Here is a 22,970-nt window from a genome sequence, read left to right as displayed (position 1 = left end):
GGAAACAGCTGCTGATGGACAGGGGAGAGTGTCTGCCTGTCTGTCAACATGACTCACGTGTCTGAGGAAACAGTTGCTGATGGACAGGGGAGAGTGTCTGCCTGTCTGTCAACATGACTCACGTGTCTGAGGAAACAGCTGCTGATGGACAGGGGAGAGTGTCTGCCTGTCTGTCAACATGACTCACGTGTCTGAGGAAACAGCTGCTGATGGACAGGGGAGAGTGTCTGCCTGTCTGTCAACATGACTCACGTGTCTGAGGAAACAGCTGCTGATGGACAGGGGAGAGTGTCTGCCTGCCTGTCTGTCAACATGACTCACGTGTCTGAGGAAACAGCTGCTGATGGACAGGGGAGAGTGTCTGCCTGCCTGTCTGTCAACATGACTCACGTGTCTGAGGAAACAGCTGCTGATGGACAGGGGAGAGTGTCTGCCTGCCTGTCTGTCAACATGACTCACGTGTCTGAGGAAACAGCTGCTGATGGACAGGGGAGAGTGTCTGCCTGTCTGTCAACATGACTCTCGTGTCTGAGGAAACAGCTGCTGATGGACAGGGGAGAGTGTCTGCCTGCCTGTCTGTCAACATGACTCACGTGTCTGAGGAAACAGCTGCTGATGGACAGGGGAGAGTGTCTGCCTGCCTGTCAACATGACTCACGTGTCTGAGGAAACAGCTGCTGATGGACAGGGGAGAGTGTCTGCCTGTCTGTCAACATGACTCACGTGTCTGAGGAAACAGCTGCTGATGGACAGGGGAGAGTGTCTGCCTGTCTGTCAACATGACTCACGTGTCTGAGGAAACAGCTGCTGATGGACAGGGGAGAGTGTCTGTCTGCCTGTCTGTCAACATGACTCACGTGTCTGAGGAAACAGCTGCTGATGGACAGGGGAGAGTGTCTGTCTGCCTGTCTGTCAACATGACTCACGTGTCTGAGGAAACAGCTGCTGATGGACAGGGGAGAGTGTCTGTCTGCCTGTCTGTCAACATGACTCACGTGTCTGAGGAAACAGCTGCTGATGGACAGGGGAGAGTGTCTGTCTGCCTGTCTGTCAACATGACTCACGTGTCTGAGGAAACAGCTGCTGATGGACAGGGGAGAGTGTCTGCCTGTCTGTCAACATGACTCACGTGTCTGAGGAAACAGCTGCTGATGGACAGGGGAGAGTGTCTGCCTGTCTGTCAACATGACTCACGTGTCTGAGGAAACAGCTGCTGATGGACAGGGGAGAGTGTCTGCCTGCCTGTCTGTCAACATGACTCACGTGTCTGAGGAAACAGCTGCTGATGGACAGGGGAGAGTGTCTGCCTGCCTGTCTGTCAACATGACTCACGTGTCTGAGGAAACAGCTGCTGATGGACAGGGGAGAGTGTCTGCCTGTCTGTCAACATGACTCACGTGTCTGAGGAAACAGCTGCTGATGGACAGGGGAGAGTGTCTGTCTGCCTGTCTGTCAACATGACTCACGTGTCTGAGGAAACAGCTGCTGATGGACAGGGGAGAGTGTCTGTCTGCCTGTCTGTCAACATGACTCACGTGTCTGAGGAAACAGCTGCTGATGGACAGGGGAGAGTGTCTGTCTGCCTGTCTGTCAACATGACTCACGTGTCTGAGGAAACAGCTGCTGATGGACAGGGGAGAGTGTCTGTCTGCCTGTCTGTCAACATGACTCACGTGTCTGAGGAAACAGCTGCTGATGGACAGGGGAGAGTGTCTGTCTGCCTGTCTGTCAACATGACTCACGTGTCTGAGGAAACAGCTGCTGATGGACAGGGGAGAGTGTCTGCCTGCCTGTCTGTCAACATGACTCACGTGTCTGAGGAAACAGCTGCTGATGGACAGGGGAGAGTGTCTGCCTGCCTGTCTGTCAACATGACTCACGTGTCTGAGGAAACAGCTGCTGATGGACAGGGGAGAGTGTCTGCCTGTCTGTCAACATGACTCACGTGTCTGAGGAAACAGCTGCTGATGGACAGGGGAGAGTGTCTGCCTGTCTGTCAACATGACTCACGTGTCTGAGGAAACAGCTGCTGATGGACAGGGGAGAGTGTCTGCCTGTCTGTCAACATGACTCACGTGTCTGAGGAAACAGCTGCTGATGGACAGGGGAGAGTGTCTGCCTGTCTGTCAACATGACTCACGTGTCTGAGGAAACAGCTGCTGATGGACAGGGGAGAGTGTCTGCCTGTCTGTCAACATGACTCACGTGTCTGAGGAAACAGCTGCTGATGGACAGGGGAGAGTGTCTGCCTGTCTGTCAACATGACTCACGTGTCTGAGGAAACAGCTGCTGATGGACAGGGGAGAGTGTCTGCCTGTCTGTCAACATGACTCACGTGTCTGAGGAAACAGCTGCTGATGGACAGGGGAGAGTGTCTGCCTGTCTGTCAACATGACTCACGTGTCTGAGGAAACAGCTGCTGATGGACAGGGGAGAGTGTCTGCCTGTCTGTCAACATGACTCACGTGTCTGAGGAAACAGCTGCTGATGGACAGGGGAGAGTGTCTGCCTGTCTGTCAACATGACTCACGTGTCTGAGGAAACAGCTGCTGATGGACAGGGGAGAGTGTCTGCCTGTCTGTCAACATGACTCACGTGTCTGAGGAAACAGCTGCTGATGGACAGGGGAGAGTGTCTGCCTGTCTGTCAACATGACTCACGTGTCTGAGGAAACAGCTGCTGATGGACAGGGGAGAGTGTCTGTCTGCCTGTCTGTCAACATGACTCACGTGTCTGAGGAAACAGCTACTGATGGACAGGGGAGAGTGTCTGCCTGTCTGTCAACATGACTCACGTGTCTGAGGAAACAGCTGCTGATGGACAGGGGAGAGTGTCTGTCTGTCTGTCAACATGACTCACGTGTCTGAGGAAACAGCTGCTGATGGACAGGGGAGAGTGTCTGCCTGTCTGTCAACATGACTCACGTGTCTGAGGAAACAGCTGCTGATGGACAGGGGAGAGTGTCTGTCTGTCTGTCAACATGACTCACGTGTCTGAGGAAACAGCTGCTGATGGACAGGGGAGAGTGTCTGCCTGCCTGTCTGTCAACATGACTCACGTGTCTGAGGAAACAGCTGCTGATGGACAGGGGAGAGTGTCTGCCTGTCTGTCAACATGACTCACGTGTCTGAGGAAACAGCTGCTGATGGACAGGGGAGAGTGTCTGCCTGTCTGTCAACATGACTCACGTGTCTGAGGAAACAGCTGCTGATGGACAGGGGAGAGTGTCTGCCTGTCTGTCAACATGACTCACGTGTCTGAGGAAACAGCTGCTGATGGACAGGGGAGAGTGTCTGCCTGCCTGTCTGTCAACATGACTCACGTGTCTGAGGAAACAGCTGCTGATGGACAGGGGAGAGTGTCTGCCTGTCTGTCAACATGACTCACGTGTCTGAGGAAACAGCTGCTGATGGACAGGGGAGAGTGTCTGCCTGTCTGTCAACATGACTCACGTGTCTGAGGAAACAGCTGCTGATGGACAGGGGAGAGTGTCTGCCTGTCTGTCAACATGACTCACGTGTCTGAGGAAACAGCTGCTGATGGACAGGGGAGAGTGTCTGCCTGCCTGTCTGTCAACATGACTCACGTGTCTGAGGAAACAGCTGCTGATGGACAGGGGAGAGTGTCTGCCTGTCTGTCAACATGACTCACGTGTCTGAGGAAACAGCTGCTGATGGACAGGGGAGAGTGTCTGCCTGTCTGTCAACATGACTCACGTGTCTGAGGAAACAGCTGCTGATGGACAGGGGAGAGTGTCTGCCTGTCTGTCAACATGACTCACGTGTCTGAGGAAACAGCTGCTGATGGACAGGGGAGAGTGTCTGCCTGTCTGTCAACATGACTCACGTGTCTGAGGAAACAGCTGCTGATGGACAGGGGAGAGTGTCTGCCTGTCTGTCAACATGACTCACGTGTCTGAGGAAACAGCTGCTGATGGACAGGGGAGAGTGTCTGCCTGCCTGTCAACATGACTCACGTGTCTGAGGAAACAGCTGCTGATGGACAGGGGAGAGTGTCTGCCTGTCTGTCAACATGACTCACGTGTCTGAGGAAACAGCTGCTGATGGACAGGGGAGAGTGTCTGCCTGCCTGTCTGTCTGCGTGTCTGTCTACCTTTTTGTCTGTCTGCCTGTCTGTCAACATGACTCACGTGTCTGAGGAAACAGCTGCTGATGGACAGGGGAGAGTGTCTGCCTGTCTGTCAACATGACTCACGTGTCTGAGGAAACAGCTGCTGATGGACAGGGGAGAGTGTCTGCCTGCCTGTCTGTCTGCGTGTCTGTCTACCTTTTTGTCTGTCTGCCTGTCTGTCAACATGACTCACGTGTCTGAGGAAACAGCTGCTGATGGACAGGGGAGAGTGGGCCGAGGCCTCCAGCTCTTTCAGGAAGTACTGGCAGTGGAAGTTACACAGTTTCTCCATGTTGCCAAAGATAATGCTGCGCTTCCCCCAGAGGTCCTGAGGCAGGTCCAGACGCTCCATCTCTGGGAAGTAGTGCTCGATGACGTAGCTGAGGGAACGCACATACTCCCTCTCCGTGGAGATCATCTCAGCCATGATGTGCTGCACTTTACTGTTGAGGAGGGAAGAGACAGAGATCCTATCATTTACTGTTGAGGAGGGAAGAGACAGAGATCCTATCATTTACTGTTGAGGAGGGAAGAGACAGAGATCCTATCATTTACTGTTGAGGAGGGAAGAGACAGAGATCCTATCATTTACTGTTGAGGAGGGAAGAGACAGAGATCCTATCATTTACTGTTGAGGAGGGAAGAGACAGAGATCCTATCATTTACTGTTGAGGAGGGAAGAGACAGAGATCCTATCATTTACTGTTGAGGAGGGAAGAGACAGAGATCCTATCATTTACTGTTGAGGAGGGAAGAGACAGAGATCTTATCATTTACTGTTGAGGAGGGAAGAGACAGAGATCCTATCATTTACTGTTGAGGAGGGAAGAGACAGAGATCCTATCATTTACTGTTGAGGAGGGAAGAGACAGAGATCCTATCATTTACTGTTGAGGAGGGAAGAGACAGAGATCCTATCATTTACTGTTGAGGAGGGAAGAGACAGAGATCCTATCATTTACTGTTGAGGAGGGAAGAGACAGAGATCCTGTCATTCAATGAATTCAAGTTTTTCTGACCAAAATGGCAGATTTTTCATTCATGTTGCTTGGATGCCATGGCCACTCTAGTGTTCTATTTAATTATGTGGTAAGAGATATGGAGCCATGAAGCCATATGGGTCCTGGTCTAAAGTAGTGCACTATATAGGAAATAGGGTGCCATTTGGGACACAGACAGTATTATTTTGTTAATTTAGCTGACAGTGTGTCCTGTAGCATTGCGGGTAGGGCCAGTAACTGAAAGGTTGCTGGGTTGAATCCCCGAGCTGACAAGGTAAAAAATCAGTCGTTCTGCCCCTGAACAAGGCAGTTAACCCAGTGTTCCCCGAAGACGTGGATGTTGATTAAGGCAGCCCTCCACACCTCTCTGATTCAGAGGGGTTGGGTTAAATGTAGAAGACACATTTCAGTTGAAGGCATTTAGTTGTACATCTGACTAGGTCTCCCTCTTTCCCTTTCCCTCACCTGCTATGCTTCTTTCCATCTCCCTCTGGGTGTCTGGTGGGGGAGGACATGCTGCGGCTGCGTCCCAGCGCCGGGCTCACCACGTCAGGCCTCTGCAGCTTCTTCTCCACCGACACGTTGTTGGCCACCTCCAGCCCCTTGATGTACACCCCCCGTGTAACCATGCAGGTGGCTGGTGTCAACGTGGCCACCGCCACCGTCCTGCGCTGCCGGCAGCTCATAGCTCAGCGTCTTCTTCATGATCTTCTTGAGCGGCTGTTTGCGGTGCTGGTGGTGCTGGTGGTGATGGTGGAGATGGTGGAGTGGCGTCCCAGACGACGAATAGACAGGCTCCGAGTGGCAGGAGGCGGCCCCCAGGGAGTCGATGGTGCAGTCGCTGTCCGTGTCGTCGAACAGAGAGGGGCTCTGCCGCAGCTTGAGGAGGAGGGGGTCTCCCTCTGGGGCGGGGGGGAAGGGGAAGAGGGAGGAGGAGGTGAAGGAGCAGGAGGAGGGGCTCTTGTTGTTGTTGGAGGAGAAGTGCCCTGTGGAGTGAGGCTTGGTTTCTTCCTCCAGAGACGACACTATGATCCTTGACCCCAGAGTGGGCAACTCAGGTAAAACAAGATCCCCTGCCGCAGCCCCATGCTGCTCCGTGTGAGTGCAGCCCCCCTGTCTGTCTGCAGTCTCTGACGGGTCTTTGGTTAGATTTCTGGCTGCAGAGTCAGAGGCTGCAGAGTCAGAGGCTGCAGTAGCTGCTGCTGTGGCCTGGACCAGGGTTTCCTCCAGCTGGTTCTTGGTCTGTTGACACTTGGTCCACAGGACGTTCCACTGATGGGTCTGCCGGGGGCTGGCCAGAGGGAGAGAGACAAGGTCAGTGGAAAAAAACGGCTGTAGTGTGAAGTTGCCCCAAGACACTCATCTGGGGTAAGTTTTTCATTTCCCCCACTAATGGTGAAGGTTAGGATTGAGGGAGGTGAAGCTGATCCTAGATCTGTACTTAGGGGAAACTGCACCCCAAAGTGAAAAAAGCCCCCTAAATGATTTATTTATTATTTGAAATAAAAACAACTAACAAACAAATAATACTTAGTAGCAAAAAGAATATGGCAACTACAGTCTAATAATAATAACTATGACATAATAATAATAATATTAACTATGACATAATAATAATAATAATATGGCAACTACAGTCTAATAATAATAACTATGACATAATAATAATAATAATAATAACTATGACATAATAATAATAATAATAACTATGACATAATAATAATAATAATATGGCAACTACAGTCTAATAATAATAACTATGACATAATAATAATAATAATATGGCAACTACAGTCTAATAATATTAACTATGATATAATAATACTAATAATAACTATGACATAATAATAATATGGTAACTACTGTCAAATAATAATAACTATGACATAATAATACTAATAATAACTATGACATAATAATACTAATAATAACTATGACATAATAATAATAATAATAATATGGCAACTACAGTCTAATAATAATAACTATGATATAATAATACTAATAATAACTATGACATAATAATAATAATATGGTAACTACTGTCAAATAATAATAACTATGACATAATAATACTAATAATAACTATGACATAATAATAATAATAATAATATGGCAACTACAGTCTAATAATAATAACTATGATATAATAATACTAATAATAACTATGACATAATAATAATAATATGGTAACTACTGTCAAATAATAATAACTATGACATAATAATACTAATAATAACTATGACATAATAATAATAATAATAATATGGTAACTACTGTCAAATAATAATAACTATGACATAATAATACTAATAATAACTATGACATAATAATATGGTAACTATTGTTTAATAATAATAACTATGACATAATGATAATAATAATATGGTAACTACTGTTTAATAATAATAACTATGACATAATAATAATAATAATAACTATGACATAATAATAATATGGTAACTATTGTTTAATATAATAACTATGACATAATAATAATATGGTAACTACTGTTTAATAATAATAACTATGACATAATAATAATATGGTAACTATTGTTTAATAATAATAACTATGACATAATAATAATATGGTAACTACTGTTTAATAATAATAACTATGACATAATAATAATATGGTAACTATTGTTTAATAATAATAACTATGATATAATAATAATAACTACGACATAATAATAAAAATAATAACTATGACATAATAATATGGTAACTATTGTTTAATAATAATAACTATGATATAATAATAATAACTACGACATAATAATAAAAATAATAACTATGACATAATAATATGGTAACTATTGTTTAATAATAATAACTATGATATAATAATAATAATAATAACTATGACATAATAATACAAATAATAACTATGACATAATAATAATATGGTAACTACTGTCTAATAATAATAACTATGACATAATAATACTAATAATAACTATGACATAATAATAATAATAATAATATGGCAACTACTGTCTAACAATAATAACTATGACATAATAATAATATGGTAACTACTGTTTAATAATAATAACTATGATATAATAATAATAACTACGACATAATAATAAAAATAATAACTATGACATAATAATATGGTAACTATTGTTTAATAATAATAACTATGATATAATAATAATAATAATAACTATGACATAATAATACAAATAATAACTATGACATAATAATAATATGGTAACTACTGTCTAATAATAATAACTATGACATAATAATAATATGGTAACTACTGTTTAATAATAATAACTATGACATAATAATAATATGGTAACTACTGTTTAATAATAATAACTATGACATAATAATAATAATAATAACTATGACATAATAATAATATGGTAACTACTGTCTAATAATAATAACTATGATATAATAATACTAATAATAACTATGACATAATAATAATAATATGGTAACTACAGTCTAATAATATTAACTATGACATAATAATAATAATAATAACTATGACATAATAATAATAATAATATGGCAACTACAGTCTAATAATAATAACTATGACATAATAATAATATGGTAACTACTGTTTAATAATAATAACTATGACATAATAATAATAATAATAACTATGACATAATAATAATATGGTAACTACTGTCTAATAATAATAACTATGACATAATAATAATAATAATAACTATGACATAATAATAATAATAATATGGCAACTACAGTCTAATAATAATAACTATGACATAATAATAATAATAATAACTATGACATAATAATAATAATAATAACTATGACATAATAATAATAATAATATGGTAACTACTGTCTAATAATAATAACTATGATATAATAATACTAATAATAACTATGACATAATAATAATATGGTAACTACTGTCTAATAATAATAACTATGACATAATAATAATAATAATAACTATGACATAATAATAATATGGTAACTACTGTCTAATAATAATAACTATGATATAATAATACTAATAATAACTATGACATAATAATAATAATAATAATATGGTAACTACTGTCTAATAATAATAACTATGACATAATAATAATAATAATAACTATGACATAATAATAATAATAATATGGTAACTACTGTCTAATAATAATAACTATGACATAATAATAATATGGTAACTACTGTCTAATAATAATAACTATGATATAATAATAATAATAATAACTATGACATAATAATAATATGGTAACTACTGTCTAACAATAATAACTATGACATAATAGCTCCTTGTCAATCTTCCACAATAGGAGACCGCCTAATCCTGCCTAATGAGCGGGCCGGCCGTGGTCCAAGAAGTTTTGATTTGTGTCCTATGAAAACACATTGTTTTCTATTCCTAAAATAGCAATGGCAGGTGGAATCCCAAAAAGACAAAAAGGCGGCCAATATGATGCAGAAAACTTAAGTTAAACTTTCACAAAGAAATGAACAAAAATATAGCGATACTATTAGGATGTAGGATCTTATTTGGATCTGCATTAGCTGTTGCTGAAGCTAGTTTACTCTTTCCTTTCCTATACTACCCTATCCTACCTTTTCCTATCCTACCCCATCCTACCCTATCCTACCCCATCCAACCCTACCCTATCCTACCCCATCCTACTCTTTCCTATCTTATCCTACTCTTTTCTTTCCTATTCTACCCCACCCTACCCTACCCTATCCCATCCTACCCTATCCCATCCTACTCTTTCCTATCCTACCCTATTCACCCTACCCTATCCTATCCTACTCTTTCCTATCCTATCCTATCTTACTCTTTCCTATCTTACCCTATCCTACTCTTTCCTATCCTACACTTTTCTATCCTACCCTATCATAATAATTCCTATCCTACCGTAGCCTACTCTTTCCTATCCTATCCTACTCTTTCCTACCCTACTCTTTCCTATCCTATCCTGTACTACCCCACCCTATCCTACCCTATCCTACCCGATCATACTCTTTCCTATCCTACCCCATCCTGCTCTTTCCTATCCTACCCTACCCCACCCTATCCTACCCCATCCTACTCTTTCCTATCCTACCCCATCCTGCTCTTTCCTATCCTACACTACTCCACCCTATCCTACCCCATTCTACTCTTTCCTATCATCCCCTATCCTATTCTACTCTTTCCTATCCTACCCTACCCTATCCTATCCTACCCTACCCTACCTTACCCCACCCTATCCTTCCCCAGCCTATCTTACAGCAGGTGGTATACCTGTCCAAGGACAGGACCATATCATTGAGGGGGCTGAAGTTGTCCAGGGAGAACGTAGAGGCCTCCATCTGATAGTCCTGGAGGATCTCAAGTACTGCAGAAGGGAGGCTCACACCACTGCTGTCCAGGTTCAGCTGCCTGAAGTAGTCCTGGCAGTGCTCCATCCACTGGTTAGCCTGCAGGACAGGACGGATAGCACGTAAAAATACAATTACAACAGACACTGAGTGGACAAAACATTAAGAACACCGGCTCTTTCAATGACACAGACTGACCAGGTGAATCCAGGTGAAAGCTAAGATCCCTTATTGATGTCACTTGTTAAATCCACTTCAACCAGTGTAGATGAAGGGGAGGAGACAGGTTAAAGAAGGATTTTTAAGCCTTGAGACAATTAAGACATGGATTGTGTATGTGTGCCATTCAGAGGGTGAATGGGCAAGACAAAGATTTAAGTTCCTTAGAATGGGGTATGGTAGTAGGTGCCAGGCGCACCGCTTTATGTCATGAACTGTAACGCTGCTGGGTTTTTCACACTCAACAGATTCCAGTGTATCAAGAAGGATTCACCACCCAAAGGACATTCAGCCAACTTGACACAACTGTGGGAAGCATTGGAGTCAACATGGGCCAGCATCCCTGTGGAAAGCTTTCAATGCCTTGTAGAGTCCATGTCCTGATGAATTGAGGCTGTTCTGAGGGCAAAGGGGGTGCAACTCAATATTAGTAAGGTGTTCTTAATGTTTTGTACTCTCAGTGTATATGATTGATATAATGTTTAAAATCTGTATCTATTGTATCTATCAAAAGGTCAAGGTTCAAACACAGCATCATAGTAAGGAGGATCAACCCTTACAGTATTCTGTGTCACAAATGGCTCCCTATTCCCTTTTTTTACCAGGATTCATAGTGCCATTTGGGATGCAGCCCAAGACATCTCATCACATACTTTTTCCTCAACCTCTCTTGCTTGAGAAATAAACGAAGAATCAGAAATGATCCTGGGTCTGTCTTTACCGAGCCGTAGAACTCGTAGAGGTTGGTGAGGATGTCTAGCTGGTTCTTCCTCCTCTCCACTCTGCCCAGGATGGATCCCAGGTGCTGTTTGAAGTCCAGCAAGGCCGAGCTGGGGAGAGACTCCCCTGACTGCCTGACCAGCAGTAAACCCTGCTTCTGCTGCTGCTGTACGTGGACAGAGAGGAGAGGATCATGGGAAATTCAGTTTATAAGAGTCTTAGAAGCAGTTTTCAAAGCAGAAAACAACAAGTCAGGAAGAAATGTACAATGTTGAAACTTACAACTGACTCTTCAAAGAACTGTTCCAAACTCTGCCTCATGTCTTTGACCGTAGCCAGAGAGAGATGGAGAGAGTCCAGGGGAGTGAGGTGCTTCTCTCCTTCCACACTGAACCATACTTTGATCTGGAGAGAGAGACAGAATGAGATGGGATGTAGGCTTTTATTTAATACGCTAACATCCAATACTTCAGAATCAGGGCCACTGTAGCTCATATTATGACATTACTAGCAGCTTATTAGTCATTAGTAGATCAAGTTAGAAATTACTTTAACATACTGTATGTAAGCACAATCACAACACCAGAATGAAATGTCAAAAGACAAGCCATCTGTCTGACTGAAGTGAAATCACAACGACAGAATGAAATGCCAAAAGACAAGCCATCTGACTGACTGACGTGAAAATCCCACCTGCTCTGTCTGTTCCTCAAACCTGCGGACCTCCAGCAGACTCTCCAGCTGTTTCAGGGACTTGTTGGAGAGGATCACCAGTTTATGGACCTCCTCATCCACCTGGTTATAAAGGACATTCACCATGTCCACTGAATCCCTGGATGGACAACAAGGACAACAGTAGGTTGGCAACAAATGGTGATGGGTAATAGATTTATCATCAGTGACCATAGCTATATATGCTTGTGTTGAGTGTTATGCATGCACCACTGTCTGAATGCTTTATAAAGGTGTTAAACATCATCTCTACAGAGATTTAATGCATCCAACACTCTGATCTTTGGATTGAACTCAGATGTGTCTCAAATGGCACACTCTTCCCTATATAGTGCACTACATTTGATCCAATAGTAAGTTCTGGTTATGCAGACCCTCTCCCAGCAGTACCTGTAGTTGTCATTCTCACAGGCCTCGTCCTTCCTGATACGGGCCAGGACTGTTCCTCCCTCCAGCCTCAGTCTGTTCAGACAGGTGTCCTCCAACACACACTTCATCAGAGACCTCTGCTGCTCCAACACCTCAGATACCTCCTGAACCAGACACACACACACACACACTTCATCAGAGACCTCTGCTGCTCCAACACCTCAGATACCTCCTGAACCAGACACACACACACACACTTCATCAGAGACCTCTGCTGCTCCAACACCTCAGATACCTCCTGAACCAGACACACACACACACACACACACACACAGACACACACAGACACACACAGACACAGACACACACACACACAGACACACACACAGACACACACACACAGACACACACACACAGACACACACACACACACACACACACACACACACACACACACACACACACACACACACACACACACACACACACACAGACCTTAGTGCTCTCCAGGTTGCTGCTGCTGCTCAATGTAGAGATAGAAGACTGGAGGGAGGAGAGAGCCACGCTGCAACTGCTGGCAAACGGCTCAATTTTCTGACAGACGGGATGAAGAGAGAGAGAGAGAGAGAGAGAATGAGAGAGAGAGAGAATGAGAGAGAGAGAGAGAGAGAGAGAGAGAGAGAGAGAGAGAGAGAGAGAGAGAGAGAGAGAGAGACAGAGAGAGAGAGAGAGACAGAGAGACAGAGAGAGAGAGAGAGAGAAAACAAAAGAGAGAGAGAGAGAGAGAGAGAAAAGAGAGAGAGAGAGAGAGAGAGAATGAGAGAGAGAATGAGAGAGAGAGAGAGAGAGAGAGAATGAGAGAGAGAATGAGAGAGAGAGAGAGAGAGAGAGAGAGAGAGAGAGAGAGAGAGAGAGAGAGAGAGAGAGACAGAGAGAGAGAGAGAGAGAGAGAGAGAGTGAGAGAGAGAGAGAGAGAGAGAATGAGAGAGAGAGAGAGAGAGAGAGAGAGAGAGAGACAGAGAGAGAATGAGAGAGAGAGAGAGCGAGAGAGAGAGAGAGAACGAGAGAGAGTGAGAGAGAATGAGAGAGAGCAAGAGAGCGAGAGAGAGAGAGAGAGAGAGAGAGAGAGAGAGAGAGAGCAAGAGAGAGAGAGAGAGAGAGAGAGAGAGAGAGAGAGAGAGACAGAGAGAGAGAGAGAGAGACAGAGAGAGATGTTACAGACAGAGTTGAGATCAGGGAATACCAGACCATTTAAGTGATAATGCCCTTAAAGCCGGAGTTTGGAGGATATATTGGTGCAGGTGGTGTTAGTCTCGGGCCTAACAACACCTGTGGATTGCACAGTCAGATGAAACAGAGTAAATAGACATTTTAAAGTCATAGATTAAGCCGGTGGTAACTTGTGGAATAGACACCGGTTGGAATGCGGTTTTAACCAATCAGCATCCACGATTAGACCCACCCGTTGTATGAAGTGCACTACATTTGACCAGACACCTATGGGCCCTGGTCAAACGCAGTGCACTACATAGCTAATAGGGTGCCATTTGAGACAACTGTAACCGTGGTGATGTGATTCCTACCTGTCTGAAGGCGACCCAGTGGTTGTGGTCGTAGGGGAACGTTCCGTCCAGGTCTCTAGTGAGCTGACTGGAGTCTATGTGCTTCAACAGAGCCTTCAGGGATGTCAGGATCTCCGTCTGCATGGGGACAGAGGGACACACACTCACTGTACCTCCCCACCAGGGTCGGGGCCTGTGGGCAGCAGGGTTGGAGTCAATTCCATTTCAATTCCAGTCGATTCAGGAAGTAAACTGAAATTCCTATTCCAATATCAATTATCTTCAATGCTTTTCCAATAAGGAAACTAAAGCTCTCACATCATACCTTGCTACAGATATCATATATAACTGAGTTCAATCATATATAACTTCCACCAAAGCAAAAACGACCATCCTGTCACGTTCTGACCAGTAAGGGGTTATTTGTTATTGTAGTTTGGTCAGGACGTGGCAGAGGGTATTTGTTTTATGTGTTTATGTAGAGGGGTGTTTGTTTAGAGTATTCCGGGGTTTTTGGTTATGTTCTATGTTTCGTATTCTAGGATCTATCTATGTTGTGTATTTCTTTGTGTTGGCCTGGTATGGCTCTCAATCAGGAACAGCTGAGGTGCGTGTTTCCAGTCTGGCACATCCAAAGCCAGCACCACGCACCAGGCCTCCAGTACGTCAGCCCAGTCCAGTACGTCCTGTTCCCGCTCCTCGCACTAGCCCTGAGGTGCGTGTTTCATCCAAAGCCAGGATGTGCCAGACTTTTGTGTCTCTAATAAAAGTTAAGATGAGCACTCAACCCGCTGCATTTTGGTCCACTTCGTACGACGACTGTTACACATCCACTATATAATATAAAATGACAGGTAACCTTGATGATGGAAGTAAAGAAATGTAACTAAGAAAAATCATCATGAGAGACAGAATGATCTGTAATACATATCGCTCTGTTGCAGGTTTCATCAAGACAACTAACCAATCACATCCTTTTATCCCCGTGTCATGTAGTTTCAATAGGAACAGACATGTCTTGAACTTTACTGTAGAAACCTATGGAGGAATTCCAGAGATAATCACTTAACTGATGTTGGACCTAAACCCTGATTAGATGTGCCTGGCTGTGTGATGGATGTTGTGGGTGATTTCAGTATGTTTTCAGTGGGACAGACGTGTGTGTGTGTGTGTGTGTGTGTGTGTGTGTGTGTGTGTGTGTGTGTGTGTGTGTGTGTGTGTGTGTGTGTGTGTGTGTGTGTGTGTGTGTGTGTGTGTGTGTGTGTGTGTGTGTGTGTGTGTGTGTGTGTGTGACAGTCAGAAGTAGGTAGGTAAGGCTGGTGATGAAGAGATGATTACATTTTCCACAGTCAGACATGCAGCTTCACGCAAACCTACATAGCACAGATACCCCAGCTCTCAACAACACACCATGACCCGACACGCTACACGCTAAACACACACACACACGGCCTCACTCAGGTCAAGGACATGACATTGACAGGCTGCTAGCTACAACTCAATACAACAGCCTTGGTGTATCTGAATAGACTTGGAGGTGTCTGTGAAAACGCTGTAGCCTTCCTCATGTTACATTGTGTTGGTCACTGCGTGTGGAAAATGTTAGGATTCTGGTTGCAGTGGGAATGTAAGAAATACTCCCAAGATATGTGATTTGAAGTCTTGATTTAGACAAGAACGCACAATGCAAATATCACAGCAAATGAGTCATTATTTAATATTTTACCTGCACAGTAGTAATGTCTCTTTCAGGCTTGATAGTTGTCTCCTTGTCCACAAGGAGCAGGACGGAGTAAAGTGCATTTGGTAATAAAGCCTGGGGGAAAAGCAACACAAATTGACATGTACAGTATTAAGAGGGGGCGCTACATGAACTAAAACACCACAATAGATCATCATTATAAAATCAGAACTCTTCATGTGCCTGTTGTGTGCAGGCTGGATGCTGGTGGACCTGTACATGTGTGTATTTGTGTGTGTGTCACATTTAAAACAATCACGTGAAAAAAACAAGTGCTTTTCAGAATGCACATGTGAACAAATCACATGTGAACAAATCACATGTGAACAAATCACATGTGAACAAATCACATGTGAACAAATCACATGTGAACAAATCACATGTGAAAAAACGTGTTTTAACCCTTTTCCACATTATTACTTTCACCACTTCCAACTACATCCAGGGACTGAGCAGGACTGCTAGAATGAATGTGCCAAAACCTGCAACTGGTGAAAAGGCAGTGAAAGCAAAGGCCAGGGTAACATAAGGAAAGGCCAGGGTAACATAAGGGAAGGCCAGGGTAACATAAGGAAAGGCCAGGGTAACATAAGGAAAGGCCAGGGTAACATAAGGAAAGGCCAGGGTAACATAAGAAAAGGCCAGGTTAAAATAAGGAAAGGCCAGGGTAACATAAGGAAAGGCCAGGTTAAAATAAGGAAAGGCCAGGGTAACATAAGAAAAGGCCAGGTTAAAATAAGGAAAGGCCAGGGTAACATAAGGGAAGGCCAGGGTAACATAAGGAAAGGCCAGGGTAACATAAGGAAAGGCCAGGGTAACATAAGGAAAGGCCAGGGTAACATAAGGAAAGGCCAGGGTAACATAAGGAAAGGCCAGGGTAACATAAGGAAAGGCCAGGTTAAAATAAGGAAAGGCCAGGTTAAAATAAGGAAAGGCCAGGGTAACATAAGAAAAGGCCAGGTTAAAATAAGGAAAGGCCAGGGTAACATAAGGGAAGGCCAGGTTAAAATAAGGAAAGGCCAGGGTAACATAAGGAAAGAGAGGGAACATTGCAGGAAAGAGGGAGACGTTTTTTTGAATTGCATTATCATAACAAATGTTTCACTGAAAAAATGTTTGCATTCATTTACAATTAATTTGCTCTCAGGGTAACATATTAAGTAACAATATTAAGGGGCTTTTGTTTTGCCATCAATACCTTGGGGCTTTTGTTTTGCCATCAATACCTTGGGGCTATTGTTTTGCCATCAATACCTTGGGGCTTTTGTTTTGCCATCAATACCTTGGGGCTTTTGTTTTGCCATCAATACCTTGGGGCTTTTGTTTTGCCATCAATACCTTGGGGCTTTTGTTTTGCCATCAATACCTTGGGGCTTTTGTTTTGCCATCAATACCTTGGGGCTATTGTTTTGCCATCAATACCTTGGGGCTTTTGTTTTGCCATCAATACCTTGGGGCTTTTGTTTTGCCATCAATACCTTGGGGCTTTTGTTTTGCCATCAATACCTTGGGGCTTTTGTTTTGCCATCAATACCTTGGGGTTTTTGTTTTGCCATCAATACCTTGGGGCTTTTGTTTTGCCATCAATACCTTGGGGCTTTTGTTTTGCCATCAATACCTTGGGGCTTTTGTTTTGCCATCAATACCTTGGGGCTTTTGTTTTGCCATCAATACCTTGGGGTTTTTGTTTTGCCATCAATACCTTGGGGCTTTTGTTTTGTTTTCAATATCATTATTTTTGTTTGGAATACTAATAATTCTGATGTCAACTTCAGAGGTTTTGCTTGATATTAATGTCTGAAAAGTAACTCTCTCACTAGAGTAGTGCACCACATAACAACACTAGAACTCTATGAAAGGTGCTTAAAGCGGCCATCTTTAATTTAAACACTAACAGTGTTCTCAACCCGACACAGTAAAAAGTTGAGGGATGGGTCTGGAGAAATGCAACCACTCTCCAATCCATAGACTATGCTATGGATGCAAGGACTGACCGTCCATGATGTCAAATAGTAGTAACCATGTTTAGAGGCTATACAATGTTTGTTTACATTTACTTTGTTTACAAACATTGGCATTTTCTTACATGTGAAACCGCAAATTTGACAAGTGCTTTTTTGGCAAGGGAGTGTGTGCATGTCTGTGTGTGTGTGTGTGTGTGTGAACAGACAAGTAAGAACAGGTCCTCCCCACTAGCCCTGAGGCCCAGCCTTTCTGCCAGTGAAATGTGATGGACCAAGTCACTACACAGAAATCAAAGTACCTCTCCAGAAATCAATCTTCTCTAGACCAAGAAAGGGATGGAAAAACAATAGTAAAGAAGATATATGTGCTGTGCTCCTAAAGTACTATACTATACCATTACTATAGTACTATACCAGAACATTACTATAGTTTTATTCTAGAACATTACTATAGTATTATTCTAGAACATTACTAAAGTAATATACTAGAACATTACCACAGTACTATACTAGAACATCACTACAGTACTACACCAGAGCATTACTATAGTACTATACTAGAACACTAGTAGAGTACTATACTAGAACATTGCTATAGTACTATACTAGAACATTACTACAGTACTATACCAGAACATTACTATAGTATTATTCTAGACCATTACTAAAGTACTATACTAGAACATTACCACAGTACTATACTAGAACATTACTATAGTACTATATTAGAACATTAGTATAGTACTATACTAGAACATTACTACAGTACTATGCAAGAACATTACTACAGTACTATACTAGATCATTACCACAGTACTATACTAGAACATTACTATAGTACTATATTAGAACATTGGTATAGTACTATACTAGAACATTACTATAGTACTATATTAGAACATTAGTATAGTACTATACTAGAACATCACTATAGTACTATACTATAACATTACTATAGTACTATAACATTACTATAGTACTATACTATAGCATTAGTATAGTACTATACTAGAACATTGCTATAGTACTATACTAGAACATTACTACAGTACTATGCTAGAACATTACTAAAGTACTATACTAGAACATTACTACAGTACTATGCAAGAACATTACTACAGTACTATACTAGATCATTACCACAGTACTATACTAGAACATTACTACAGTACTATGCTAGATCATTACCACAGTACTATACTAGAACATTACTATAGTACTATATTAGAACATTAGTATAGTACTATACTAGAACATTACTATAGTACTATATTAGAACATTAGTATAGTACTATACTAGAACATCACTACAGTACTATACTATACCATTACTACAGTAATAAACTATAACATTACTGCAGTACTATACTATAACATTACTATTGTACTATACTAGAGTGTAGTGACAGTGAAAGACCATTTCTTAACACCATGAAAACATTGTTAAGAATCAGGAGGACATAAAGAAACAGCCTGAGGATAGTTCATGTGTGGATGTGGTTCTGATGACATGTTATTTTCCGTTGAAAGCTCATACCTGGAGTTCAGGAAGAGATGATTGAGTCCCAAAATAGCATGTTAATCCCTATATTATAGTGCACTACTTTTGACCAGAGCCCTATGGGTCCTACGGTCAAAAGTAGTGCACTACACTGTATATGGAATAGGGTTCCATTCGGGACGCAGCCAATATTATTGTCATTAGAAAGCTCTCACCTGGAGTTCAGACAGAGATGAGAACAGAGCAGGACTGGGCTGCTGTCTCCTGGTGTCCACTAGCACCGTAAGGCCTTGGTCCCGCCTCTCGCTCCTGAAACCAGAAACTAAACCCATCAGGGTGATCTTGTGAATGGTTAGTCCTTGCATCATCCCTCCTCTCCCCTGTAACTATTCCACAGGTTGTTGCAGTAAATCAGAATGTGTTCTCAGTCAAATGACCTGGTAAAATAAGGGTTAAATAAAATATATATATATATATATATATAGCCCTGTTATGAGAGTGGTTACATTTCTCCAGACCCATTTCTCAGCTGTTTACCAAAAAGTGTTGGGGTGCCTGGTTTGTTATTTGTTTGAATCCCAGAATGCCCCCTTCAAAGGAAACCGTCCAATAACTAAAGCCTGGACGGGATTTCAGCAGATGAAACCTGAGTGCGGCTGACTGGTTGACTGACTGACCGGAGCGTTGAATAGTAGTAACCCAGGAGACAGGTGAGGTCTTTGGCCGTGCAGCTCTCCCCAGCCCACACCCTCCCCCGCGTGCACACCTGCAGCACCGCTCGCCCGCTGAGGTCTCTGTTACCTGGAAGAGAGAGAGGGGGGGGGTCAGCGCTCACTCATACTCAAGTAGGCATTATGAGTGCTTCCCAAATGGTACCCTATTCTCTATATAAAGTAGTGCACTACATTTTGACCAAAGTCTTATGGGTCCTGTTCAAATGTAGTGCACTACAAAGGGAATACCGTAGGTTGCTATTTGGGACGTAGAGAAAGTGACCTGTCTGTTGTTAAGTGTTTGTCGTCATCCCAGGCCCCACAGCACAGCTCAACATACCGCTTTAGTTCAGGATGGCATCTCCTCTTACCCTCATCTGATCCAGTCTAAGTAATTTAATAGGCTCCTATTATTCTACATAGAACATTCCCACTCCTACTGAAAACATGCGCCCCAAGCTTCATATGTCACATGGGAGTAAACACTTCATATGTCACATGGGAGTAAACACTACATATGTCACATGGGAGTAAACACTTCATATGTCACATGGGAGTAAACACTACATATGTCACATGGGAGTAAACACTTCATATGTCACATGGGAGTAAACACTTCATATGTCACATGGGAGTAAACACTTCATATGTCACATGGGAGTAAACACTTCATATGTCACATGGGAGTAAACACTTCATATGTCACATGGGAGTAAACACTTCATATGTCACATGGGAGTAAACACTTCATATGTCACATGGGAGTAAACACTTCATATGTCACATGGGAGTAAACACTTCATATGTCACATGGGAGTAAACACTTCATATGTCCCATGGGAGTAAACACTACATATGTCACATGGAAGTAAACACTACATATGTCACATGGAAGTAAACACTTCATATGTCACATGGGAGTAAACACTACATATGTCACATGGGAGTAAACACTTCATATGTCACATGGGAGTAAACACTTCATATGTCACATGGGAGTAAACACTTCATATGTCACATGGGAGTAAACACTACATATGTCACATGGAAGTAAACACTTCATATGTCACATGGGAGTAAACACTACATATGTCACATGGGAGTAAACACTACATATGTCACATGGGAGTAAACACTTCATATGTCACATGGGAGTAAACACTTCATATGTCACATGGGAGTAAACACTTCATATGTCACATGGGAGTAAACACTACATATGTCACATGGAAGTAAACACTTCATATGTCACATGGGAGTAAACACTACATATGTCACATGGGAGTAAACACTACATATGTCACATGGGAGTAAACACTCCATACAGAATGATGGCCCCAGAGGCCAGTGTGTGTGTGTCACCTACCATTTAAGATGATGGCTGCAGAGGTCAGTGTGTGTGTGTGTGTGTGTGTGTGTGTGTGTGTGTGTGTGTGTGTGTGTGTGTGTGTGTGTGTGTGTGTGTGTGTGTGTGTGTGTGTGTCACCAACCAGGTAAGATGATGGCCCCAGAGGCCAGTAGTTCGGGGTTGACCTCTGACACCAGGCTGGGGAGGTGACAGTTAGGGGGTGACCCTGACCCTGGGGTTGGGGCCAGCTGGATGAGGACTTCATTAGAAGGTTTGGGGGGGTGGTGGTGTGACTGTGCTCCATCCTGACTGTGCCGCCTGGGGTTAGTGCTGGTGCCACCTTCATGGATCACTAAAGAGAACCAAGACAAAAATGGTATCATTTCAGACAGTATGCTGCTGTTAAAATGGTATCATTTCAGACAGTATGCTGCTGTTAAAATGGTATCATTTCAGACAGTATGCTGCTGTTAAAATGGTATCATTTCAGACAGTATGCTGCTGTTAAAATGGTGTCATTTCAGACAGTATGCTACTGTTAAAATGGTATCATTTCAGACAGTATGCTGCTGTTAAAATGGTATCATTTCAGACAGTATTCTACTATTAAAAATGGTATCATTTCAGACAGTATGCTGCTGTTAAAATGGTATCATTTCAGACAGTATTCTACTATTAAAAATGGTATCATTTCAGACAGTATGCTGCTGTTAAAACGGTATCATTTCAGACAGTATGCTGCTGTTAAAAATGGTATCATTTCAGACAGTATTCTACTATTAAAAATGGTATCATTTCAGACAGTATTCTACTATTAAAAATGGTATCATTTCAGACAGTATGCTGCTGTTAAAAATGGTATCATTTCAGAAAGTGTTCTACTATTAAAAATGGTATCATTTCAGACAGTATGCTACTGTTAAAAAATGTATAATTTCAGACAGTGTGCTGCTGTTAAAATGGTATCATTTCAGACAGTATGCTGCTGTTAAAAATGGTATCATTTCAGACAGTATGCTGCTGTTAAAATGGTATAATTTCAGACAGTATGCTGCTGTTAAAAATGGTATCATTTCAGACAGTATGATGCTGTTAAAAATGGTATCATTTCAGACAGTATGCTGCTGTTAAAAATGGTATCATTTCAGACAGTATGCTGCTGTTAAAATGGTATCATTTCAGACAGTATTCTACTATTAAAAATTGTATCATTTCAGACAGTATGCTGCTGTTAAAATTGTATCATTTCAGACAGTATGCTACTGTTAAAAATGGTATCATTTCAGACAGTATGCTGCTGTTAAAATTTTTATCATTTCAGACAGTATGCTGCTGTTAAAAATGGTATCATTTCAGACAGTATGCTGCTGTTAAAATGGTATCATTTCAGACAGTATTCTACTATTAAAAATGGTATCATTTCAGACAGTGTGCTGCTGTTAAAAATGGTATCATTTCAGACAGTATGCTACTGTTAAAATTTTTATCATTTCAGACAGTATGCTGCTGTTAAAATGGTATCATTTCAGACTGTATGCTGCTGTTAAAATGGTATCATTTCAGACAGTATTCTACTATTAAAAATGGTATCATTTCAGACAGTGTGCTGCTGTTAAAAATGGTATAA

The 22,970-nt window shown here is 42.1% G+C and overlaps 1 protein-coding gene across 1 annotated transcript in view; it reads right to left on the bottom strand.

The window, feature by feature from the left end:
• Window positions 1-22,970, bottom strand: part of LOC106590969 (pleckstrin homology domain-containing family G member 4B) — a 93,259-nt gene that overhangs the window by 31,257 nt on the left and 39,032 nt on the right. The window contains 14 exon segments of the mRNA XM_045697041.1: window positions 4,325-4,574; window positions 5,598-5,760; window positions 5,762-6,423; window positions 10,398-10,573; window positions 11,415-11,579; window positions 11,696-11,818; window positions 12,107-12,245; window positions 12,536-12,678; window positions 13,010-13,108; window positions 14,098-14,214; window positions 15,803-15,892; window positions 19,498-19,591; window positions 19,960-20,083; window positions 21,486-21,695. Coding sequence (XP_045552997.1) covers window positions 4,325-4,574; window positions 5,598-5,760; window positions 5,762-6,423; window positions 10,398-10,573; window positions 11,415-11,579; window positions 11,696-11,818; window positions 12,107-12,245; window positions 12,536-12,678; window positions 13,010-13,108; window positions 14,098-14,214; window positions 15,803-15,892; window positions 19,498-19,591; window positions 19,960-20,083; window positions 21,486-21,695 — 2,555 coding nt within the window.

This window comes from Salmo salar, chromosome ssa02 (assembly GCF_905237065.1).
Source record: "Salmo salar chromosome ssa02, Ssal_v3.1, whole genome shotgun sequence".
Classification (NCBI taxonomy): domain Eukaryota; kingdom Metazoa; phylum Chordata; class Actinopteri; order Salmoniformes; family Salmonidae; genus Salmo; species Salmo salar.
The sequence above is the reverse complement of the archived record's forward strand: the minus strand, read 5'-3'. Positions and strand labels throughout refer to the sequence as shown.